At 52.2% G+C, this 25,405-nt stretch overlaps 1 protein-coding gene across 10 annotated transcripts in view; it reads left to right on the top strand.

Moving 5' to 3' along the window:
* ENTPD6 (ectonucleoside triphosphate diphosphohydrolase 6) overlaps positions 1–23,176 on the top strand; it is a 30,690-nt gene extending 7,514 nt beyond the window's left edge. For 5 of the 10 annotated variants that reach the window (XM_073008238.1, XM_073008241.1, XM_073008248.1 and 2 more), the window contains 13 exons: positions 4,187–4,508; positions 6,694–6,770; positions 10,102–10,245; positions 11,724–11,799; positions 12,527–12,562; positions 13,499–13,587; positions 14,321–14,400; positions 15,004–15,068; positions 17,704–17,805; positions 19,319–19,459; positions 20,552–20,608; positions 21,661–21,773; positions 21,954–23,176. In XM_073008238.1, coding sequence (XP_072864339.1) covers positions 4,187–4,508; positions 6,694–6,770; positions 10,102–10,245; positions 11,724–11,799; positions 12,527–12,562; positions 13,499–13,587; positions 14,321–14,400; positions 15,004–15,068; positions 17,704–17,805; positions 19,319–19,459; positions 20,552–20,608; positions 21,661–21,773; positions 21,954–22,052 — 1,401 coding nt within the window. In that variant the 3' untranslated portion in view covers positions 22,053–23,176. Of the gene's footprint in view, positions 1–4,186; positions 4,509–6,693; positions 6,771–6,890; positions 7,039–10,101; positions 10,246–11,723; positions 11,800–12,526; positions 12,563–13,498; positions 13,588–14,320; positions 14,401–15,003; positions 15,069–17,703; positions 17,806–19,318; positions 19,460–20,551; positions 20,609–21,660; positions 21,774–21,953 lie in introns of those variants that run through there. The other 5 variants (XM_073008264.1, XM_073008246.1, XM_073008259.1 and 2 more) reach the window with 3 other exon arrangements.
* Positions 23,177–25,405: the final 2,229 nt, after the last annotated feature.

Below are 25,405 nucleotides of genomic sequence, written 5' to 3'. Positions count from 1 at the left end.
TTCTTTTGCTGCTTTCAATATTCTGCCTTTGTCTTTACACAGTTTGATTACATTGTGTCTTAGTGTGGGTCTCTTCGGGTTTATCTTATGTGGGGTTTACTGAGCTTCTTGGATGTTTATATTCATGTCTTTAGTCAAATTTGAGAGGTTTTTAGCTATTCTTTCTTTACATAATTTCTCTGCCCCATTCTGTCTTCTCCTTCTTAGACTTCTATAATGTGCATGGTGCATGTGAGGGAGGCCCCTAAGTCCCTGAGGCTCTGCTCACTTTCCTCATTCTTTTTGCTGCTCTGACTTGATATATTCAAATGTCCTGTGTTCGAGTTTGCTGATTCCTGTGCCAACTCAAATTCCTCTGGTCAGAGTTTTCAGTTCAGTTTTGTATTTTTCAGCTCCACAATTTCTGTTTGATTCCTTTTTATAATTTCTCATTTTGTTGTTGTATGTTGTTTTCTTGATTTATTTTCATTCTTTATCTGTTTTCCTTCAGCTCTTTTAAAAGGCATATTTAAGATAGTCATTTTTAAGTCTTGGTCAAGTGCATCCAGTGCCTGCATTTCTTCAGGGATGGATTTTGCCGCTTCATTTTCTTCCTCTGAGTGAGCTGTGTTTTCCCATTTGTTTGTATGCCTTGTGAGTTTTTTGCTAAACATTGGGCATTTGAAAAACAGCTCCATGTCCCAGTCTTTGCAGACTAACTCTGTTTTGGGAATGGCCCCCACCAAATAGCAGGATCTGTCTAAGCCTACGGATCAGCTCAGGATGAAGAATGAAGTCTCCTCAGGTTTCTTCTGAGGATGCATCTTCCCTGGGCCTGTGTATATGTTTATTTTTCAATTTCCCCATATTCGTGACTATTTAAAAATATCTTCAAGCTTCCCTTTGGAATATACCAAGAAATGTATTTGGAGTTACCTTTGTTTTTCTTTTGGTTTTTTTGTTTTTGTTTTTGAGGTGGAGTCTCGCTCTGTGGCACAGGCTGGAGTGCAGTGGCTTAATCTTGGCTCACTGCAAGCTCCGCCTCCCAGGTTCACACCATTCTCCTGCGTCAGCCTCCTGAGTAGCTAGGACTACAGGCGCCCACCACCACGCCCAGCTATTTTTTTGTATTTTTTAGTAGAGACAGGGTGTCACCGTGTTAGCCAAGATGATCTCGATCTCCTGACCTCGTAATCTGCCTGCCTCGGCCTCCCAAAGTGCTGGGATTACAGGCGTGAGCCACCACGCCCGGCCTGGAGTTACCTTTGTTTTTCTATCGTTGTAAATTTAGATTCTGGAATTGGGGTTTGGTGGTGTGATGTGTTGCTTACATATGCCCGGAACTCCTGTTCCTAAAAGGACTTTGAGATCAAGGAACACATATTTAATCTCCCCTTTATGGCTTGGTTTTAGTTCCTCTTTCCAAGTTGAATAACCAATTTTTCATTGCTGTTTTGTTTAAGTTGGTGCTCTGAAGCTTAATCTCAGTACCCTTAACTCTGAATTGTCAAATTTTGATAAAATGTGTGCCCCCCTTTTTTTTTTTTTTGGTAAGAGAAAACAGGTCTTAATGTCTGCCAGAACACAATTTATTTGCCTTGTTGGCTCCATTAAACTTTTACAAAGCTTTAAGTACATATATATCTTACTTTCCCAAAGTCTCCCCCAGTCCCTCCTTGGGCTTGAGATGTTCTACTGTATTTCTCACCTGTTATTCTTGCCCCAGGTATGCGTGGGTTTGTAGTCACCCTACAGCTTTGCCTAGCAGTGCCCACAACCATTTCCCTGACTTCCTATCTGAGCTCTGAGCTCAGAGTCAGGTGAAACAGAGATCTGTTCCTCAGGCAGCCCGAGGCAGATTAGGATGTTGCAGAAAGGTCCACTCCGCTGCCTCCAGTTCAAGGGAAGGAATTGGGAACCGGGCTGCTGCTTTCATCAGGCAGCGCCGTGCTGGGGAGGCGTGGGGCAGGAGTGAGTGAAGCACGGCAGAGTTCCTGACATCCTGAATGTGGCTGCTTCTGGGCTGGGCATTCTCTTGGTTGCTGTAGATCGTTGCCTGTTTTGCAGAGCTCCTATGCAATATTTTAACCAGTCTCTAGTTGTTTTAATGTTTCTCTGTGGGGGAACGAGGGCCTTTGAGCTTCTTCTTTTACCATCTTGCTGTGTCCTCTCCCTGTTAATGGATTTTCTACAGGATTCTGTTGTGTGTCTGGTGACATTATAGAAGGTGCAGGGGTGGAGGAGCAGCCTCTTCCATTCTAAAGAAGGGCTTGGATACCATGCTGGGCAGCAGCAGCACAAGACAAACTGAGTCCCTGCCCTGGGGGCTCATGGCCTAGACGGGAGACACAGACCTACAGGAACCAGGTCTATTAATACTGGTTTCATCACAGTTGGTGGTGGGTAAAGGGAACTCAGAGAGTATGTGATGGGGCATGTGGAGGTTGGGGGCATCCAGGAAGGGGGTGGCAGTGACATTTCAGTGGAGGTTTCAGAATGAAAACACGGTGCCACGGTGGTGGACCAGTATTCTGGGAATGGGTATCAGTCTGTGCCAGGGGCCTGAGGCAGGGAGAGGCTGAGTTCTAGGGGCAGAAGGCGGCACTGTTCTCAGAGCACTGTGGGCAAGGACAGAAGAGTGCGATGAAGCAGCAGGGGCCGGCAGGAACAGGCCCAGGCAGAGGCTGCAACATGATCCTGAGAGCTGTAGGAAGCTCTTGAGTGTGGTGGGACCCAGGCCCAACATAGGGCTGGGGAGGGGCTGCACCTTGGCACCTGCCAGGAGAGCCTTTTTGCAGCCCTGCCCATGGCACATGCTCAAGGAAGGGTGGTTTTCCTGTCTCCTGCCCCAGTGTGGGTAGCCAGGCCACTGGTGAGGCTTCTTCCCTCGGCACAGGGCACTGTGGCAGTGCTTTTCTTACCTCTCTGGGCCTGAGGATAGCCAGCTGTGGCCACAGGTGGGACCTCAGTAAGGAAGGGCCAGGAAGGGCCTGCTCCCTGTGCTCTGCCCCACAGGCCCTGTCCTTCCATTCTGCTGTGCCCAAACAGCCTCAGGTAGTGCAGGTCGCTGCTGACTTGCCCCTTGGACTGCCACTGCCCCCTCCTCAGCAGCACAGCCATGCTGTCCTTGGCTCCACAGAGATGCCACCTCCTGCTGCCCTTCTGTAAAGCCCGCATGTGGCACATGCTTTCTCTACAACCTGTTCTGAGCACACTGAATCCCCAAAGTCACGAGGGGCTCTCCCATGAGCAGCCCCACCTTACAGATGAGGCTGGCCCCCTCGAGGGGCATCTTGCCCACTGTCATACGTGGCTGCAGGCAGAACCGGTACCCCTTCCAGCCCGGCACCCTCCTGACCCCTGCTCCCCTCGGAGTGGCCACTCACCAGGACCGCCTGAGAGAGTGAGCGGGGGACAGGCTGATGGACGTTCCCCAGGGTTGGCGGCCCTAGAGTTGGCCCACGCTTCTTGTCCTTTGAAGCCTCAGGTTCCTACATGCTGCCTCACACTGGAGCAGCCAATGAAACTTGAACAAATGCTTTCATTTTGGGTGTATTGATCCAAAAATAATGGTACCTAATGAATTTTTTGCTACTTTAGTAGAATTTTTGTAGGCTTTGGAAGTACACAGACAATATTATCTCCTTGGCAGAAATGGGCTATGTGAACGAAAAAAGGTATTCGTTATGAAACTTCCAGAAAAACAAGCTACATTTTTCAGGTTTGTCTGGGGCTCTCAGTAGTTGCCCAAGGGCTGGAGTTTAAACCTTTCGAAAAGTAAATTGCCTGAATAGAAGTATAACTGAGGATTGAAAGACTGAATCAGATATGTGCTTCTGTTCCCATGAACAGTTTGGGAACACCATTTACATGTGGCTTTTTTTACATAAATCGCCATGTGTCCCAAGCTGCTGGTGGGACCCTCCCTTAGAGGAGCCAGTAGCTGTGGCCTGTGCGCCAGGTCAGCACCTGCAAGGTGTGTGACTTTGAGCAGGCTGTCCTGCCTTTATAAACCTCAGTTCCTCTTCTGTGAAATGGGATCACACCTTCTGGAATCATTATGAGGCTCAAATGAAGCTTCTGATTCCTGGGGGGAACATGGAGCGGTTTCAGGTTGAACATTTTGTCCCTGGACCTGGGGACGTCTGACTCTCCTTGGAACTTGGCACCCTAACGTGCTCTTCCTGCCTCTCCCCCTTCCCACCAGCAGCCGCAGCACGGTCCTTGGCAGACAAGGATGAGAAAAATATCCAACCACGGGAGCCTGCGGGTGGCGAAGGTGGCATACCCCCTGGGGCTGTGTGTGGGCCTATTCATCTATGTTGCCTACATCAAGTGGCACCGGGCCACCGCCACCCAGGCCTTCTTCAGCATCACCAGGGCAGCCCCAGGGACCCGGTGGGGTCAGCAGGCCCACAGTCCCCAGGGGACAGCTGCAGACGGGCACGAGGTCTTCTACGGGATCATGTTTGATGCAGGAAGCACTGGCACCCGAGTACACGTCTTCCAGTTCGCCCGGCCCCCCAGAGGTACCCGCCTCTCATGGCAGGGCTCTCGGGATCTTCTCCCCTGTGCTACAGTGTTGGCCAGGTCCCCTGCCGCAGACTCACCTGGGAGCTTGTCTAAATGCAGTTTCCCAGAGATGCTGACGCCGATATAGGCTGGGGTCCAAGCATCTGAATTTCCCGGGAGTCCCAGATCATTCTTACACTAGTGAGTGGTGATCCTGCTGAAGGACAGCTGAGACCTTGAGGGTGTTTGGTGGCCCGTCCCCTCCCTACATTCACCAGCAGGTCAGGTGGCTGGGACCAGGATTTAGGCCAGTGGCTATTTGGGGCTTTGTGGGGAGTTCAGGCAGGAAGTATCCCCAGATTCAGGCCCATGGGAGCCAGAAAATCAGGAAAGCCAGATAAATAGCAAAGGCTCCTGGGCTTGACCAGGAGCTGCCAGGTGGGCCAAGATGGCCAGGGGCAACAGCCGAGAGGGTCTCAGCTGGAGAAGGGAGCTGGAGCGTGGACCCCATTGGCTGTGCTTCTAGGATGGGCCTCAGGCCGGGATGGGCAGCTTCTCTTGAGGGGTCCCCCTTGCCACCCGTTCCTCTGCTCTCCGACCACCCTCTTCCCTCTGCCTGTGACCCTGAGGTTCGCCCTCCATGTGTCTCTAGCCATAGCCAGTGAGAGTTTGCAGCCCCTGTCAGGCAGGTCCCCTGGGTGTCCCACGTTCTTCTTGGCTGACCTAGAACCTGTGGGGTAGACACCATCCTGGCATTGCACGGTTCTGCTGGCGCTGGAGACTCCAAAGCTGGGTGGTGTGTTGTATTTACTTTTGACTCCATTTATTTTTTAACTTATTACAGTAGTGAAATATTTAGATGCCATATATGCTTATCTCTAAAAGTGGCTTCGAAGCCTGTAATCCCAGCTATGCAGGAAGCTAAGGCAGGAGAATCGCTTGAACCTGGTGGGCGGAGGTTGCAGTGAGCCAAGATCATGCTATTGCACTCCAGCCTGGACAACAAGAATGAAACTCCATCTCAAAAAAAAAATTTTTTTTTAATAGAACTTTTAAAAAACTAATAATTAATTAAAAAGTAAAGCTGCTTTGAAGCTAAGCGTGCAACAGACATCAGCCTGTGATGCTTTTGGAGCCATGTCCCAGGGTTTTCTCTTTGGAGAGAAAAGACCTTGCAAAAAGTTTTGTCCCTGATCTTTTCTGGTCCAGTCTTCGTGTCTGAATTTAGTATTCCTCCTTGTTGTATGCACGAGTTCATGCCACTCCTAATAGTTTAAAACACTGCATTTTTTAAAGTGAAGAAAAAACCTAATCTTGAGAACCCTGTAATAAATTCATTTCAGAATCAAGGAAATGGTGTTCCTGTTTTCAGTTTGAAGTCACTTGTCCTGTTCCTCTGTTTATTGAATTAGCAAGAATTAACTGTGTTAAAATTTAACACTGATGTAGTTGTTTCGTATGTAAATTATCTTCAGTTAAGTTGGATTTTTATTTTTTTTTTATTTATTTATTTTTGAGATGGAGTCTCGCTCTGTCACCCAGGCTGGAGTGCAGTGGTGTGATCTTGGCTCACTGCAACCTCCGCCTCCCGTGTTCAAGCCATTCTCCTGCCTCAGCCTCCCAAGTAGCTGGGACTACAGGCACCCGCCACCACACCCAGCTATTTTTTTTGTATTTTTGGTAGAGGCGGGGTTTCACCATATTCTCCAGGATGGTCTCAAACTCCTGACCTCGTGATCTTCTCACCTCAGCCTCCCAAAGTGCTGGAATTACAGGCGTGAGCCACCGTGCCTGGCCATAAAGTTGGATTCTTAAAAAGTAAAATGCAGGGCACAGTAGCTTGCACCTGTAGTCCCAGCTACTCAGAAGGCTGAGATGGGAGGATTGCTTGAGCCCAAAAGTTCAAGACCAGCCTGGGCAACATAGCAAAAGCCCATCTCTTTTAAAAAAAATAATTATAATAAATATAATTTTTTAAAAATAATAAGTAACGTTCTGGCCAAGACATTAGGTATTATACTCATCTTGTTCTGATGAACAAAGAGTCAGAATTTAGACAAGGAATAGCTGAAGGGCCCCTGCCACTTGGGGATTGGTCTGTATTGTCAGCGTCTGTCTTTAAAAAGTGTGGCTAGTTGTGATTGTATGTGTTCTCGTGTGTGTATTCATAGTTGTACCCTTTTCAACATGTTTTTCCCTTAGAAACTCCCACCCTGACCCATGAAACCTTCAAAGCACTGAAGCCAGGTCTTTCTGCCTATGCTGATGATGTTGAAAAGGTAAGGATCCTCTCCCGTGTCTCCCTGTTCAACTGCGGAATGTGTTCAAGCCAGTTCTTTTCCTTTGAATGTGGTAGGCTGTCTTCACAAGGGAAGGGGGCTTTGACGGTGCTGCCTGGGCATTTCACGCCATTTGGGATGGTCAGATGAGAGAAGGTGTGCAGCGCGTGAGCCCAAAGGAGAATGCACCCCCACCCGGCTCCATCCTCTGACTCCACTGTGCCAGCGCTCAGTTCTCCAACCTGGGGGTCCCGAGGTCTTGGTACAGGTCAGAAGCACAAATCCTACAAACTTACAAGAATCGTTATTTGACAGTTTACTTATTCATATTTTTACACTAATTTTGTCTTGTGAATTTTGCATAATACATTTTTAATTTTTTGTTGTGGTTTCTGATTGAAGATAGCAAACATTGACTGAAATAAAAAATTAACGTTGGCCGGGCCTGGTGGGTCACACATGCAATCCCAGCACTTTGGGAGGCTGGGGCAAGAGGATCTCTTGAGCCCAGGAGTTCAAGACCAGCCTGGGCAATGGAGTGAGAACCCCATTGCTACAAAATTTAAAGATCAGCTAGGCATGGTGGTACACACTGTCATCCCAGCTACTTGGGAGACTGAGGTGGGGGGATCACTTGGGCCTGGGAGGTCAAGGCTACAGTGAGCCACGATTGTGCCCCAGGTGACAGAGTGAGACCTTATATGTAAAGAAAAAAGTTAAAAACATGTTACGGGCTGGGCGCAGTGGCTCACGCCTGTAATCCCAGCACTTTGGGAGGCTGAGGCGGGTGGATCACCTGAGATCAGGAGTTCCAGACCAACCTGGCCAACATGGTGAAACCTCATCTCTACTAAAAATACAAAAATGAGCTGGGCGTGGTGGTTCCAGCTACTTGGGAGGCTGAGGCAGGAGAATCACTTGAACATGGGAGGCAGAGGTTGCAGTGAGCCGAGATTGCGCCACTGCACTCCAGCCTGGGGGACAGAGTGAGACTCCAACCCCATCCAAAAACAATATATTATGCAATCCACAAAACCAAATAAATAGAAATTTAATAAAATTGTCAAATAATGATTTATGTAAGCTTGTATCATTGCTACTTCTATCTCAAGTCCTTAAAGCTTACAGCTGCACTAATGCAGGATGCATTACTGCAGGATGCCTGATTTTCTACTGAGGCACCCACAAAATGGGCTATGGAGAGAGTTGTAACTTCCTTTTGGTTCAGGCATTTCTTAAGTCATGAGCTAGTACATTGCTCTTGTCCACAAATGTGTCATGGTCTTGGACGATGTAGTTCAAGCCTTGCTTTCCTGTAGCTTTGTTAAAAAAGAAATTGAAATTAGTGATTCTAGAGTGACCTTACAGCTAAACCTGATTAAATGAGATAAATTTAGAATAAGCTCCTAGGATTTTTAAGGCCTTAGTTGTTTGAGTAGTTGACACACATTCAAGTGGGACAAATGTCCATGCCCTCCAGGGTGACAGCACAGATGTCCCTCCTACTCCGGGCTGCCTCGGAGACCCACGTCCTGGCTCTCTTAGCATCCTTTGAGGCTGGTTGATGTGTATGTAAACAGAGGCATCTGTGTTCTCCCCATTTTTACCTCACACCCATGGTGGCGTCCATACCGAGGCCCTTGGCTTTGCTGCTGAGCAGGATATTTGGACAGCGTTTATGTCTGCATGTGCAGAGCTTCCTTAGTTTTTTTGGCTGAATGTTATTGCCTGGATGCTGCACTCTTATCTCATGGAACCAGTCCCCTTCTGAAGGACGTTTAGATAATGTCCAATTTTTCTCTCTTGACAGTAGAAAAAGGCTGCACCTGACACATACTTCATTATCCACACACTCAAGGGGCATCTCTCAGATGAATTCTCTATTTTTTTTTTCCCGAGATGAGGTCTCTCTCTGTCACCCAGAGAGTGGCACAATCACAGCTCACTGCAACCTCTGCCTCCTGGGCTCAAATTATCCTCCCACCTCAGCCTCCCGAGGAACTGGGACCATAGGTGCACACCGCAATGCTCGGCTAATATTTAAATGTTTTGTAGAGATGGGAGTCTTGCTGTGTTGCCCAGGGTGGTCTTGACCTCCTGGGCTCAAGTGATCCTCCCACCTCGGCCTCCCAAGATGAATTACTGGAGTGGGATTTCTGGATAGGAGGAATGTGTTTTTCCCTTGGACAGATGCGGCCCATGTGTCCCCACAGAATCACACCTGTCTACAACACCCGGCCGCCTTCCAGGCCTTCACTCTCATGCACACACCGACATAGGGCCTTATCCAGCCTTGGGTTCTGGATCCAGCACTCTGGCAGGTGAAGTGACTCCTCGATGTAGGTGTCATGGGGGTTTAGTGCCAGGAGGGACCCTAGAATTGCCTAGTGCCACACCTTTGCAATGTCCAGCGAAGCTGAGGCTCACCTGAGATTGCCCGTGAGGACTGGCACAGGTCTGGGTGTGGGCTTAGGTCACCAGGCTGCAGTAGAACAGCAGGCTTATTCTCCTGACCTGTCCTCCCCCTGCCATGTTTCACCTGGTCCCTGTGTTCCCACACACCTGCCAGTACCACTTGCATCACTGTTTCCTGCAGATTTTGAAAATCAGGAAAAAAAAATTTATAAAGGCAAGGGCCAGGGATGGTGGCTGACACCTCTAATCATAGCACTTTGCGGGGCTGAGGTGGGAAATGGCTTGAGGCCAGGAATTCAAGACCAACATGGGTAACACAGAGACATAGTATCTCTATAAGAAGTTTTTTTTTCTTTTCTTTTTTCTTTTTTTTTTTTTTTTTTGAGATGGAGTCTCGCTGTGTCGCCCAGGCTGGAGTGTAGTGGTGCCATCTCAGCTCACTGCAAGCTCTGCCTCCCAGGTTCATGCCATTCTCCTGCCTCAGCCTCCTGGGTAGCTGGGACTATAGGCGCCCACCACGACACCTGGCTAATTTTTTGTATTTTTAGTAGAAACGGGGTTTCACTGTGTTAACCAAGATGGTCTTGATCTCCTGACCTTGTGATCCACCTCAGCCTCCGAAAGTGCTGGGATTATAGGCATGAGCCACCTCACCCGGCCAGAAGTTTTTAAAAATTAATTGGGCATCGTGGCTCACGCCCTTGTCCCAGCTACTTGGAAGGCTGAGGCAGGAGGATCACTTGAGCCCAGGAATTCAAGGCTGCAAATGAGCTGTGATCAAGCCACTTCACTTTAGCCTGGGCAACACAGTGAGACTGTCTCCAGAAACCAAAAAAACCCGGAAGGGTGGAAGCAGCACGTGTGACCCTGTATGCTGCATTTGACAAACCCCGCTTTGCTCTTACCGTGTTCACAGAGCGCTCAGGGAATCCAGGAACTACTGGATGTTGCGAAACAGGACATTCCATTCGACTTCTGGAAGGCCACCCCTCTGGTCCTCAAGGCCACAGCTGGCTTACGCCTGTTACCTGGAGAAAAGGCCCAGAAGTTACTACAGAAGGTGAGCCTGGCCATTCCCCAGTGCCATTAGCCAGCCCCCAGGACCTACCGATGACTAAAAACACCTGCTGTCTCACCAGTGCCGCACCATCAGGCAGGACACAGATGCTTCTGAAGAAAAGTTTGAGCATCACTTTTAGGTGGAGGGATGGTGGGCAGATGATACTTTGTTCCTTGTGACACTTAAGGTTATTCATGTTTTCTAGAGTGAATCTGTGTTTTATAGGAAGGAAGGCAGCTTGATTTTAGAAGTGTACTGTGGGCTGGGCACAGTGGCTCATGCCTGTACTCCCAGTACTCTGGGAGGCCAAGGTGGGCAAATCATTTTGAGCCCAGGAGTTCAAGGCCAGCCTGGCCAACATAGCAAGACCCCATCTCTACCGAAAACACAAAAATTAGTTGGGTGTTGTGGCGCATTCCTGTCATCCCAGCTACTTAGGAAGCTGAGGTGGGAGGATTGATTGAGCCCAGGAGGTCAAAGCTGCACTGAGCTGGTCATTATGCCACTGCACTCTAGCCTGGGGAGCAGAACAAGACCTTGTCTCAAAAAAATAAATAAAAATAAATAAAAGTACATGGTGCCTTCAAGGGACTTGATCCTGGTCAGAAGTTGATGTGTGCTGAGCCCCAGCGCTGCAGCTGAAGCCTGCTTGTTCCCCATGGCAGCTGCTCATTCTGCTCCTGGTCTGATGCTCATACATGACTGTCGAAGAGGCCCTGTGGCCTCTCCCAGTCCCGGCACGTCAGGACCAGTGTGTCCCCAGCCGCCCAGCATTCCGCAGTGGGTCCTCCTCCCCTCTGTGCTACCTCCACCCATTTACTTGTGGGAGGAGGGCACAGGGCATGCCTGTCAGGGTCCCTCACAGGGTTGGATTGTGGGGCACGTGTGCAGGTGGGGTGTGCAGAGGTGCTGAAGCTTCTGTGGGTAGATTTTGCTGAAAGGTAGGCAAGGAAATATCCCCAGAGGCCAGGGCCCTGGTGAAGGTTGCTGTCTGCCTTGGAGGACTTCCGGCTCCTTTGTCTCACATCCCAAAGCAGGGCAATGTTTAGAGCCCAGCAGGCCCAGTGTGCCCCAGCTTCCCCCAGTCTCTGCAGCCCCTAGAGCCCTTGTAAGCCCCAGCTGGCTTAGGACAGGGTCTCCAGGGCAGCATGGGCCTCAGCGAGCCCTGGTGGTAGATTAACTTGCAATGGATTAGAGAGGCCTGAACAGACTCACAGAACATTGGCAGGTGCCCCTGGGGTTTCGTTACTGCCTGCCAATAGCATGATGCAAAACCCTTGACCATAAATTCTAAAGGATGAAGAAAGCTGATCTGAGTGCAGTAGTATATGCGATTAATTGATCACAACCAGTTACAGATTTTTTTGTTCTTCTCCACCCACACTGCTTCACTTGACTGACTAGCTAGCTAGCTAAATAAATAAATATATTCATTCGTTCATTCTAAAGGATGAATTAACATCTCTCTTTACATTTAGGTGAAAGAAGTGTTTAAAGCATCGCCTTTCCTTGTAGGGGATGACTGTGTTTCCATCATGAACGGAACAGATGAAGGTAAAGCATCTGGAAGTGCCTCTGTATGATAGGGCTGTGCAGTGAGGTGGGCGGGAGTGATCCTGCTGCTTCTAACCATCCCCCACCCCGCCCCGTGTGGGAGCCTCCTCCCCTGTCAGGTGCTCAAGTGAAGAATCATGGCTGTTACAGCCCTGTTCTGAGTTACAATTGACATGTCACAAAAGGGTCTTTTTGGGGTCATTGTCAGAGACAGATTATCTTGACCAACCCCAAACCTGGCCCGAATGGAGCTTCTAAAAAACATCGTGTTTTTAGTTTTAAGAACATTTGGAGAGAATCTCCAGTTGCCGCCACATTTAGAATGTTGTTGCATTGTTAATTCTAAAAGACATTTAAAGTTCCTCACTGGCTCCTGATGGGTCTTCAATATGACCTTGAGAATGAGTGTGTATGGAGGAGGAAGGGGAGCACTGTGTTCTTTTTCTGCTTCTTCCAAAAAGAGGAGGCCAGTAATAACCGGAGGAGAGAAGCGGCGTTTGGTGAAGTGCTTTAGGATTCAGTTTGCTGTCTCCCGGACAGTCGGCCGGAAGCTGCTGGATGCATTTACGAGAAATGCTCCTCTCTGCCGATGATCCAAGGGCTGGGTGTAGTGTAGAAGTGATCCCTTCGTGCTCCCCAGATCTGAAAATTGTCATTTAACGGTCCTGTGTGTTATGCTCTCAGCATCTCAAGTGATTAAAATAATGCCTGTGACACTCTCTTGTAGGCGTTTCGGCGTGGATCACCGTCAACTTCCTGACAGGTGTGTGCGCACTGCATCACAGAGGCTAGCCGCCACAGACGCCTGTGGAGGGCTCAGCCAGGCCTTTTGAGAGCAGGAGCCTCATTTCTGCTCTTTAAGATAACCCCTCAGGGTTTGGCAATGTTGCTGCCTAACCATAGGGTGTTGGGGATGGATGGGGTCAGCCATCTGACTCACAGGTGTAGATGCTAGGAGTAGGGTGCTTCTCTGCAGATCTGGGGCATTTTTCTCCCAGCACAGCCCCTGCCCTGTCGCCTGCAGAACATCCACCAGGACCCCCATCCTCTCATTTCTAAGAGAAGTAATGAATCAAACCAGTCATATCTTCCAATATTGAATGTGATGTGAATGATATTCACCTTCTAATTGAATTCCTCTGCTGTAGGTGGAACAGGGAACGGAAACATCTGTTTTTAGAAACAAGTGACAAGGAGTCATTTTTCTTAGCGCATGTGGATTTTTGTCCCTTTGCTGGAATTATGGGAAAGAGCAGTGTTTCTGATGTACGTACAGAAAGGAAAGAAGTTTCCTGTCAGGTTTGCCCATTTGCCACTTTGGGGGATAGAAATGTTAGGAGGTGGGTTGGGAGCCTCCGCCTGAGATGCTCTGGGGAGTGGAGACAGGCTGATCAAAGCAGGGCCCAGCTCTTCCTGGGAGCTAGGCGAGCGGGCTCCCTCCCAGTCGATACGGCAGTTTCAGTATCTCCCCTGAAGGTTCGTACTGTCCCGTCAGGATCCAAATTAAACCACGGCTGGTGAAGCCATTACTCTTGTCCCTTAGATATATAGTGTATCCTTAAATGGAGATTTGTCAATAGTTGAGCTACTTCTCTGTCTTGTTTTTCTTTCCCCTGAGGGCCTGGCTTTCACCCTGGCTTTTCTGCTGTTCTCGCCGTCTTACTAATGCCCCATGCTGTTTTTGCTTGCTGTGCTCCAGGCAGCTTGAAAACTCCAGGAGGGAGCAGCGTGGGCATGCTGGACTTGGGCGGAGGATCCACTCAGATTGCCTTCCTGCCACGCATAGAGGTAACGAGCCCCTGCCGACCACACGCTCTTCCTACCCCGAGGCCACACCCGCATGGGGGTGCAGGGTGGGGCCTGCTGAGGTGCTGCGGGGTGGGGTTGGCCAGGACTCTGGACCCCTGTGGTCATTTCCTCGTCTGAGAGCTGGACTCACTCACAGATGATGCTTCTGGCTTGGAGTTTTAATTCCACCAGGAAAAAAGCCAAAAACAGAAATTTGGTCTTTAGAGGGGTGATAAATTAGAGAATAACTAGAAACGTTTGGGCCAGAGGGTGTGAAGTGCTGCCTCCCTCCCCTTCAGGGTTCCGAAAGGAACAAGAGCAGAAAGATTTCGTCCAATTCGTAGGTTGGGAGGGAGCTTCCAACCTTTTCAATGAAAACACTTCCCACTGAGGCGTCTGCTGCTCTAAAAACAGTTCCCTCCTCACCCACTCATCCTCCTGTTGTGGGTAGTTTTCCATGATAGGGTGGGCTTGTAGGTACTGATATGATCGTCGTCGTGGCTGTGCCGTGTTTGTCAGCATGGGAGGGGTTGCCTGTGGGAAGGAGGCACTGTTCTTCACTGGGATGTTGGCTCCTCATTGCCTGCTCCTGTCTCGCAACCAGCAACCTAGTGAACAGCTCCTTTAATTGGCTGCACCTGAGCATCCCCTTTCTTTCAAATGAATTCAGTGGGTGGAGGAGAATTTTCTAGAAAGACCTGCAGCAAGCATAGTTACCCTCGTTCTTCCCCAGGGCACCCTGCAGGCCTCCCCACCCGGCTACCTGACGGCACTGCGGATGTTTAACAGGACCTACAAACTCTATTCCTACAGGTCTGCTTTCGGGAATAGGCGTGGGGAGGCGCCATGGGGCGGGTATGTAGCTCCTGGGGCCTCACATGGCCCTCTTGAGGTCATGGATGGCAGATCCTGGTATTCCTGTGCTGGGAATCCACCCAGATCTCTCTCTCCTCCTCCTCCTCCCACCTCCTCTGTCCTCCTTTGTCCTTTAATTTGTCTACAGTATAGCATATTCCTCCTTGTGTGCTTATTCTGTTCTGCTTTGGAGAAGGTTTGAGAAGTGGGAGGAACCAGGGTTGCACAGGAGTGTTCCGGGCCACCTATTGCCATGTGCAGGCTTCAGTCGATTGTTGTTACAAAGTAGGAGCATCCCAGACTGGGGTCGAGTCAGTCCCACTCACCACAGTGTCTGCAGCTCCTGGATGAGCTCCTGCCATATGATAGGCCCTCGTGTGTTGAATTAATTAGCTAAGTTTCCTCAGCTGACAGAAAGAGTCTTTTAGAAGGAGCAGAGAAGCTCACTAACTGCCTTGCTGCAAGCTCCCCCTTCCCCACTCGGGCTGGGTCTCAGAGGTGAGCCTGCCATGCCCTGTACCTGCCATGGCAGCTGCCCTCACTAAGGTGTTGTTCCCACAGCTACCTCGGGCTCGGGCTGATGTCGGCACGCCTGGCGATCCTGGGCGGCGTGGAGGGGCAGCCTGGTGAGTGGACATGTTGCCCCGGGCCCGCTCTTGCAGCCTCTGCCCTCCATTCTCAGTGGGAATGAGGAGCCCCTCAGGAGGGCGGCAGCTTGACCCTGGGGGAGAGGTCCCTCCTCCCCTTCCGCCCCACTGCTGTCCCGCTGCACACTAGGCACCCGGCCAGGCCGGGGCATGCGAGTGGAGGGCTGTGCTGCAGACCTTGTTGGTGGCAACCTGATGGGGCAGGAACCCAGGGTGGTGGTGTACCTGTCCACGTTCCAAGGTATTTCTTTCTTTATTTTGAGATAATGTCTCACTCGCTCTGTCACCCAGGCTGGAGTGCAGTAGCATGATCCCAGCTCACTGCAGCCTCTGCCTTCCGGGTTCCAGCAATTCTCATGCCTCAGCCTCCCCAGTAGCTGGGACTACAGATGTGCACCACCACACCCAGCTAATTTTTGTATTTTTAGTAGAGACGGGTTTTCACCATGTTGGCCAGGCTGGTCTCGAAATCCTGCCTTCAAATGATTGCCTGCCTTGGCCTTCCAAAGTGCTGGGATTATAGGCGTGAGCCACGACACCCAGCCCCAAGTTATTTTTTAAAAGATGCTGGTGAAATCCCTTCTGAAGCACTGAGCTGAAACTGAGGGAACCAAGGAACTACACACTCATTCCCTACGTTGGGAGCCAGCTTTAGGGATGTGAAGACAGGACCTTGTTCAGACAGCACAGGAGGGCCATGGGGTGGGTGATGGGCTCTTGCCATCGGGAAAGGTTTTCTCTCTCGCTCATGATTCCAGCCTTGCAAGAACACCCCTCCTCCCTTGCTCTGCGAAGGGTCATGAAATGTGGGCTTGGCCCTTCCTGAGATGTGGAGTTGGCCTGGGGACGCAGCCTGCATCAGGGCCAGGACCTCTGCTCCTTACAATGGGCATCACAACGGGCATGGACTTAGGAGATCTCAGGATTGCCATGGTCTGCTTCAGGTCGGGGGCACGGCCCTGAGGCTGGTGGCACCTGTCTTCCCTGATGGAACTGACCAGGCCACAGAGGCCTTCCCAAGGCCTTAGTGTCTGATGTGTGTATGAGGTGCTCAGCAGCGCCCACGTGTGCTCCAGCCAAATGCCCTTACCTCAGCCCCCAGTGCCCCATTGGCCCAGCACCCCTGCCCACTTCTTCCAAGGGCCTGGTATCTGACAGAGTAGGTTGTTCAACTGGAATTTTCATTCTCCCATGCATGCCCTACTTCAGTTCTTTCTTTCAAATCTTGGTGTTTATCTTCATAATGGTATTTCTTTTGTTGCAAACCAAAACCATGTCTATGTCTCAGAAACACCTGCAGCTCTTATTCTGGGGCCAAAAAACACCTATTATTTAGCCAATGAGAAAAGCCAGGTACCTCTTTGCCCCTTGTGGTTCCCAGGGAGTCGCAGCTCAGACACTGAGTCCTCTCCCACCCAGCAGAGCAGCAAGAAGGTCTCCTTATCAGGCTGTACAAAGTGGCTATGAGGACCCAGGAGAATGAGTCTCTCTGTTTTGTTACTGGTTATTGCATAACAGACCCCCCCAAGTAGAGTGAAAGGACAGCAAACAGCAGTCACGGCTAGAATCTCATGGCTAATCACACAGGCTTATCTGGGTGGCACCTCTGCTGGGGTTCTGGGGATCTGTGTACGTGCCTGTGGCTGTGGTGGCAGTCTAGATCCCCCCACTTGGGTCCTGGGGGTCTGTGCACGTGCCTGTGGCTGTAGTGGCTGTCTAGACCCCCCCCCTGGCTGGGGCCCTGGGGGTCTGTGCAGGTACATGTGGCTGTGGCAGCTGCCTAGACCCCCTTGCTGGGGTCCTGGGGGTCTGTGCAGGTACATGTGGCTGTGGCAGCTGTCTAGATCCCCCACTGGGGTCCTGGGAGTCTGTGCAAGTGCATGCAGCTGGGGCAGCTGTCTAGACTGGGTCTGTGCACGTGCCTGTTGCTGGGCGGCTATCTAGACCTGGACGCTCTTCCACATGGCGTCGCCTCAGCAGAGCAGCCTGGGATGCTTTTGCAGTGGCTTTAGAAAAGGAAGGCTACCCTGAGGTCACCATTTCCTGCCCATTCCATCAAGGAAAGCAGGCCCAGGCCAGAGTCCAGGGATGGGACCAGCACCTTTTGGTGGGACAGCAGCCTGCCGTCCTTGAGCATGATGCTGGGGCCAGCCCTGGGACCAATACGCTTCCTTTGCTGGTTTTGAGCCCCCGGCTTGTGTGTATTGGAGCAGCAGATTCCATTCAAGGCATGGTGACACCTGGCGGCACTTGTCCTGGCCCTGCCACCAACCTACCAGCTATTGACTGCCTCGGTCACCTATAAAACTGGGTGATGATGGCTCCCCTCCTAAGAGGACTGTTGTCATACTTCACTGAACAGCCCGTGGCCCAGTGCCTGGCACCCAACATGCCCAGGGCCGTGGGCTGGGCATGGTCCTGGCAGTGGTGTGCTTCCTGGCCAAAGAGGCTTTGCTGCCACTTCCCAGGGAGGTGTTGCCTTCCCAGTGGACCTGGAAGCCACTCAGGTTCCCTCATCCAGTGTCAAGCCAGGGCCTCCATGACTCCTGGCTCAGCTCTAGTCCATGGCAGTGATATACCTTCCTTTCTCTTTCCTTTTTAATCTCTGTTTCAGCTAAGGATGGAAAGGAGTTGGTCAGCCCTTGCTTGTCTCCCAGTTTCAAAGGAGAGTGGGAACACGCAGAAGTCACATACAGGGTTTCGGGGCAGAAAGCAGGTATGGGGAAGGTTGCTGCTTGTTGGGTTCTGCGGGAGAGAGTGGCGGCGTCCTCTCCCCCTTGCCTTTCCCACATCCCATGGGACGCTCCACAGGAGGCTCCTGACCTCTCCTTGAAGAGCCTATACCTGCCCTGGAAGTGAAGGTGGTTCGGCTGCAGGGGTCTGTGCCTGTGCTGAGAGCTGGTTCCTTCCCTCTGCCTCTGCTCAATACTCCCCTGACTGTCACCAGAAGCTTCCTCCCGAGGGCTGATTTCCTAACAGGCCTGCAGGGAGGAAGGATCGGACCAGCTCGGGGCTCAGATACAGGACTGGGGCTGGGAGCCCAGGCACTCTGTGCTGTGCTGGGAGGGAGTGAGGGAGGGTCTGCTCCTACCTATCCTGCTCGAGGCCATGGAGCCCACTCTTGTCCACTGGCCCTGGGCAGGCTCTGGTGCTCTGCGCCCTTGCAGTTTCTTCTGAGAGAAATGTTCAAACACCACTCCCAGACTGGGCACTTAGCATGAGGAGTGCATGCCTTCAGGAACCATACAGGTCCCTCCAACTCAGTCACCCACTGGTGCATGTGCTGGGGGGCTGCATCAGGCACAGCAGAAGTGCGCAGCTGCGTTCCACAGGAGGAGCCAGACCGTGAAGCTCATCGGAAAGGCCTTCCAGGAGAAATAACATGGGGGTGGGGGTCTGAGAGGGCGATTGCAGCTCTAACTAGGACAGCCAAGGATGGCCTTGTAGGGTACCATGGGATCTAAGACAGGAGGAGGTTTAAAGGAACTGCACAGATCTGAAGCAGCAGCACCCCAGGCCGGGCAAACAGCACACACCGGGGCCCTCTGGCAGCTATTGTGTTTAATGAACGAGGAGGAGGTGGTGTGGCTTGGCGAGGGACAGCAGGAGGAAATGAGATCATAGGGTCGGAGCGTGGGTCTATGGACCATGGGAACCCTGGAAGCACTCGGAAGGACAGGGCCTGGTGGAGCAGGACTGGGAAAGCCGGGAAGCCGGGTCAAGGTGTGGGGTGTAGAGGCGCCCTCAGATGTCCACACGGTCCATTGGCCTCCGGGGTCCTCTGTTCCTGCTCTCCCCTAAGCCATGGGAGCTTGGCAAGTGAGCTGGGCCTCCGCTTCCTTATTGATGACATAGGGAGGGTGCAGGCCCCCCGAGGAGGTGGGATGCAGGCCTGGCAGAGGGGGGATGCAGGGCAGATGGTCCCGACAGGCCAGAGGCCGGCTGGTATCAGGCATCAGCAGCCTCCTCCTCGGAGTCCAGGTCTGCGGCTGCTTCGTGCCCACAGTCTTTGCTCCCTGCCCCGGGACCGACAGTGCCCTGGCTCCTGAGGGCTGCTTTGGACCTGTGTGGGGAGCAGCCCCAACTTGGGGTGGGGTCTTAGGGGCTTCTGGACCTGCCTTTTCCTGACCATTCAGGTCAGGGTCTCAAGTCCCCTGGGAGGGGCCCCAAGCAGCTGTGAGGCCTGGTGCTCGGAGCCCACTGACTGCTAGCCTTGTGTTTGTCCCTAGTGGCAAGCCTGCATGAGCTGTGTGCTGCCAGAGTGTCAGAGGTCCTTCGGAACAGAGTGCACAGGACGGAGGAAGTGAAGCATGTGGACTTCTATGCTTTCTCCTACTATTACGACCTTGCAGCTGGTGTGGGTCTCATAGGTAAGGGGCCCCGGATGGGCTGAGCAGGAAGTTCGGGGCAGCGGGGGGCGGGCGTGGAGGGCGTGTGCTCCCCAAGACAGAGGGCCAGTGTCCGGCAAGCAACCCTGTTGCCACATCCCGGCAGGAGGCCAGAAGTAGATTTGGGAAGGCGTCTCATCCTGAGTAGGAAAAGATCAGTTCTTTGAGCCCTTCAGTAAAACCTCGTGGCTGGTGACTTGCTGTTGATTCCAGTTCCTGCTAGAAGGCAGGTCCTGCCCTGCACTGGCCCACGTTGTCTCCTGGCTACAGGAGGCCTCCTGTGACCTGTGAGTGGCTGCCCTGTCCCCGTGGGAGGGATCAGTTCACTGAATGTGGAGTCTCTCCGACTCACCCTGCACAGCCCAGGAAGCCAGATTAGGGCGGAAAAGGGTATTCAGAGTTTGCTGAGGCTGGTGGTGGTCAGGCTGTGTGGGGACTCTGGAGGGGGTTACAGAGTCACTACCATGGGGAGAACATCAGAATGTATGGCCTGTGGTAAGGATAAGAACACTACCGTTTTAAATAAGCTAACACAGTGCTGGCTCTCTGGGCCCCACGGCCTCCGGTGGGTGTCTGTGCTGACAAAGCTACCGCTGACTGGCCTGGGTGGAAGATGGGTGGTCAAGGTGGAAGGCCACCAATAAACCACCCCTCACTTTATTTTTCAATAACTTTTCTTTTTTTGTTTTTTACATTTGGGAAACTGAAACCAGAATGCTGTTGCTGAGCTCAGTGCTATGGCTTCCGGAAACATTTCAATTTCTCTACTTTTATTTTTCTCAACTTAAAATTTTACTCAATTTGGGGTCCTGGGTTCCTGGTGAGCTTTCTCGGGCAGCACTGCAGGGTTGGTATGTGGGGTAACCCTCTCAGCCCCCAAGCCCACCCCACGCCACATTACCCAGAAGCTGCCCTCAGAGCATGTGAGTGGCCGTCTACAGCTGGAGGGCCTGCCTCAGAAGCCAGTCAGTGCCTTGGGGCTCTCAGGCTGGCGTTCCCCGCGCCAGCCTCGTGTCTCAGTGGCATCGCCAGCCTCACGGTGCTCCTGCAGACTGGGTGTTGTATCCCCCACAGATGCGGAGAAGGGAGGCAGCCTGGTGGTGGGGGACTTTGAGATCGCAGCCAAGTACGGTGAGTGATGCTACGGGGGCCGCCTCAGCAGGTGCAGGTGCTGCATGGTGCTCGTGACGCAGGCGCTGGCCCTGACTCTCCTGGGAGTAGCCCCTCCTAAACGGTGGCCACAGGCAGGGGCCTTGGCGGCCCCAGCTGAGAAAGGACCACCGTCGTTGTCCCAGCCCCATGGGGTCGTGAGGAACTGGGTCCCTCGATTCCACTTCCTCTGATGCCATTTTACTGCTACTAGGGTAACCCCAAGAGTGATTTCCCCTGGGATGTTCCAGTAAGTTCATGATTGTCACACAACCCTTAAGAAGCCGAGGCCCTGCAGAGTGGAGCCTGGGATGTGGGGTGGAGAGCTCTCCCCGGGGTTGCAGGTGACTAGCCCAGCAGAACCTGTGCCACACACCTCGCCCCTCCACCGTCTCCTTCATGCCTGGTCCAGCAACCAAGCCTTGGCGAACATCTCCTGCTCTTGGTTGCCCTTCCCAATGTGTGGGTCCAAAGAGCTGAACTTTGTACATCTTTCCAGAAAAAGTACTACCCTTCCCCTCCCCCAAAAGTGGCTTTTTTTAAAGCTTTTGTGTCATTTTCCCAGTTGTGCCCATGGACACTGGGTATCCACAACTACAGCAGGAAAAGGCTTTGAGCCATAATCCCAGGACAGTTCTTGGTGGATTTGACCTTCCTCAAAGAGCAGGAGTGGATTGTTCTGAGCTGGTTTTGGTGTTTTCTTTCCCCAGAAAGCTTACGTTTTATTCAGGTTGACACCTGGGAGAGGTGTCCAGGGTCTTAGATGTAGAAATGTGGCTTGGGAGACGTTGGCCCATGACCCTAACACCAGGTGTGAAGTCCCCTTGGAGCCCAGACCCAGTGGCAGCCGAGGTTGCTGCCCACCTGCCTGTGCTGTGCACTAGGCGCCTTCTGCGCTCAGCTGCAGTCTTGTCTGTGAATCCAGAGTGCGGAGCCAGCGGGTGCCTGTAGTGGGTGGAATTGGGGTCTGCACTTGCCCCTCCGCCCCTGGGTGGGAGTCACCTGGAGCCTGAAGGGATGTGTCTCATCCCCAGTGTGTCGGACCCTGGAGACACAGCCACAGAGCAGCCCTTTTGCGTGCATGGACCTCACCTACGTCAGCTTGCTACTCCAGGAGTTCGGCTTTCCCAGGAGCAAAGTGCTGAAGGTAAGGGTGCCCTCGGGGCACACCCCAGCCCCTTTATGGAGTGAGGGGCCTGGAACCACTTCTCTAGTTACTGGGGTTGTGTCCCCCAGCCCATCCCTGGCTTCCAAGGAGCCGCAGCCTCTGATGCACAAGCCTTTCCTGTCTGCGTGATGGTCCCCTCTCCCTCTCTGTCTTTTCAAGCTCACTCGGAAAATTGACAATGTTGAGACCAGCTGGGCTCTGGGGGCCATTTTTCATTACATCGACTCCCTGAACAGACAGAAGAGTCCAGCCTCATAGCGGCCGAGCCACCCCTGTCCCCGTCAGCAGTGTCTCCATAAACCCTCCTGTCCTGGACGTGACTTCATCCTGAGGAGCCACAGTACAGGCCGTGGTGGCACTTTCTGCACACTGACTCTGGGACTTGCAGAAGGCCTGGTCCTACCCTGGCATCAGCCTCTTCCAGTAACATCTGGCCAGAGGGCTGTCTGGACCTGGGCCCTGCCCAGTGCCCTCTGCCTGCCTGGGCTCCAAGTGGGCAGGACCAGGACAGAACCACAGGCACACACTGAGGGGCAGCATGGTTCCCTGCCTACCCCATCCCTGTGCCCCGTCCGCGGGGCTGTGGCTGCTGCCATGCGTGTCCCTGCGATGGGAGTCTTGTCTCCCAGCCCGTCAGTTGCCTCCCCAGGGCAGATCTCCCCTTCCTGCGAGAGTCTGGGAGGTGGTGCAGGCTGTCCCGGCTGCTCTGGGGAAGCCGAGGGACAGCCATCACACCCCTGAGACAGTGGGTCTGGGCGGCACCACTGGCAACTCTGGACTTGAGCGTGTTTGCCTCTTCCTTGGGTATGAATGTGTGAGTTCACCCAGAGGCCTGCTCTCCTCACACCCTGTGTGGTTTGGGGTTGATGATGGAGGGAGACACCTCCTCACGGATGGCAAGTGCCCACTCTTCAGGGAATCTCCCAGCATGGGCGATGCCAGGCGTGAGCTGCTGTAAACAATTTGTGGCTGTGCTGCTTGAGTGACGTCTCTGTCATGTGGGTGCCAAGTGCTTGTGTAGAAACTGTGTTCTGAGCCCCCTTTTCTGGACACCGACTGTGTCCTGTGAATGTATCACTACTGTGAACCATTGCCGCCTAGCCAGGGCCATGTCTTAGACGCAGCTGTGCTGCGGGTCGGCTGAGCCACAGTCCCAGAACCAAGCTCTCGGTGTCTCGGGCGACAATCCATCCACCTCGGGCTGACCCCACCTCCTCCATGGACAGTGTGAGCCCCGAGCCATGCGTCCTGCTCAGTGTGGCATGGGTGCCCAGGGCCGAGCCCGCCCTGCTGCTTCAGTGAATGTACAGTGCCCGGCATGAGCTGAACCTCATGTGTTCCACTACCAATAAAAGGTTGACAGGGGCTTCCCCTCCTCTGGGCTTCCTCTCGTTGAGTGACAGTAGTACTTGCCCACCTGGCACCTGAGATCCCTGTTTACTAAAGCTTAGAAAAACTGCCAAACGGGGTGATGTATTTTCAGTCCTGTCGACGTCCCTCCTGAGGACGCAGCAGTGGAGGGCCCCTGGGGGCCAGGGCTGGTGAAGGGTCTGGCTAATGGCCCCAGCCCTCCCAGCATCTGTTGAGCACAGAGCTCCTCCCATGCCGGGCCAGCAACCCACAGCATGGCCAGGCAAGGCCTGGGCACATCACCTCAGGTGAGCTGCAAGTCTGCACGTCATTGTGTTCAGCAAGGATCTGGTTTTGGTCTGGAAGCGTCCCAAAGGTGTTGCATTGGCAGGGAAACTGCAGACCAGCCCATACCCTGAGTGCTTGTGCCTGAAGCCCCCGCAACCAACTGTGACAGGAGGACAGGGTCTGGCCCTAGAGCCTCCCAGGGCGCAGCGAATGCTGATAGAGCCACGTGGTAGAGGCCTGCGCAGAGCAGGAAAGGACGAAAAGAGGAACAGTTTCCTCCCTCCCAGAGCCCGGGCCTCACAGTGGGCAGGGGCAGGAGAGGGGTCTGGGCAGAAACCTTCCTGAGGTCTGAGCAGCTGTGTGCCTGCAGGGCACTCAGGGAAGGGACGAAGGGAGGATGGCCATGCTGCACACCAGTGCGGCCCCAACCCTGGAGGCTGGAGGGAGACCCTGGGACAGGAATGAACCCCTCAGAGAACTGGAGCCAGCTATTCTCTGCCTAGCAGTCTCCTCAAAACGTAAACCTTGGGGAAGAGGTCTGGAGGTCAGTGTATGACACAGGCTGAGAAAGAGCAGGAGAGATGGTCCCTCAACGAGTCAAAAGTCGCATTAGGACTAGGGCTAGGAAGCTTGCTTCTGGCGGGCATGACAAGGCCTATCCTCTCCACGCTCACCACCCCGGCCTGGGCTGGGTCCCCGCCAGCGCCTTTACTTCCGTAATATCCACTAGCTTAAATATTTAAAGAACTCCGGAGGCTGAGAATCAAACACGTGAAGGTAAAGCCAAAATCAATTTGGTCCATTTAAAGAAGGTCGGTGACCTCATGCCTGAAAAAGGCAAACAACTGGAAGTTTTCCAAAAGTGCACCAAATAAGTCATGGAATATTTCTGGGCCCGGCAAATTATGCAAGTCATTTCTCTCTGAGTGTCTTTTGTGATAATGAAGTAGGCTCTCATTTGTCAAAAATAGCTGCACATGCACATCGTAAAAGAAGCAAACTAGGATTGCTTGAAAATTCTGTTCCCTCAGAGGATGTGTGCATTGACGAGCTCAGACAGGTCTCACGCACCCCAGCACCACCCCAGCCCACGTACCCCATGTCACTTAGCACCCATTGCTGCCCACTGAGCTGCCTCAGTCCTGCAGTGCCCGTGTCTGGATGGCAGGACCGCAGAGCAGTGAGTTTCAGGGCATAAGCAGACGTCGCCACATTGCCTTCAATCCTACTGGACAAGCATCAGTGCTGGCCTCCCCCATGTCCTAACAGCTACAACCAATTTAATCTTTGCCATTCTGGCAGATTTAGAAAAATGATAACTGATAGTTTTAATGTGCATGGATCTAATTCATCTGGTATATCTAAGTTGTATTTCTGTGAAACATCTGTTCATATCCCTTGCCAATTTTCTATAAGATTATCATCATTTTTTTAATTGTAGATCTTTATTTGTTAAGGAAATTAGCCCATTGTGATACAATGTGTTCAGAATTTATCTTTTTGTGACTTCTAAGTTTCATGTCATAATTAGGAAGGCTTCTCCACAGAGATAGTTTTAAAAGTTAACCAAAAGGTATTTTTATAGTTTTAGTTTCTTAACTTTTTGTTTGTTTGTTTTTGAGACAGAGTCTCACTGTTGGCAAGGCTGAAGTGCAGTGGCACGATTTTCATTTCGGCTCACTGCAACCTGTGGCTCCCAGGCTCAAGCAATTCTCCTGCCTCAGCCTCCTGAGTAGCTGGGATTATAGGCACGTGCCACCATGCCCGGCTAATTTTTGTATTTTTAGTAGAGATGGGGTTTCACCATGTTGGCCAGGCTGGTCTCGAACTCCTGACCTCAGGTAATCCACCCACTTCGGCCTCTCAGAGTGCTGGGATTACAGGCATGAGCCACTGCGCCTGGCCTTGTTTTTTAATTATTCATTTATTTATTTATTTTTGAGATAGAATCTCCCTTTGTCACCCAGGCTGGA

The sequence above is a fragment of the Chlorocebus sabaeus genome, chromosome 2, assembly GCF_047675955.1.
Source record: "Chlorocebus sabaeus isolate Y175 chromosome 2, mChlSab1.0.hap1, whole genome shotgun sequence".
In the NCBI taxonomy this organism is placed as follows: domain Eukaryota; kingdom Metazoa; phylum Chordata; class Mammalia; order Primates; family Cercopithecidae; genus Chlorocebus; species Chlorocebus sabaeus.
The sequence above is the reverse complement of the archived record's forward strand: the minus strand, read 5'-3'. Positions and strand labels throughout refer to the sequence as shown.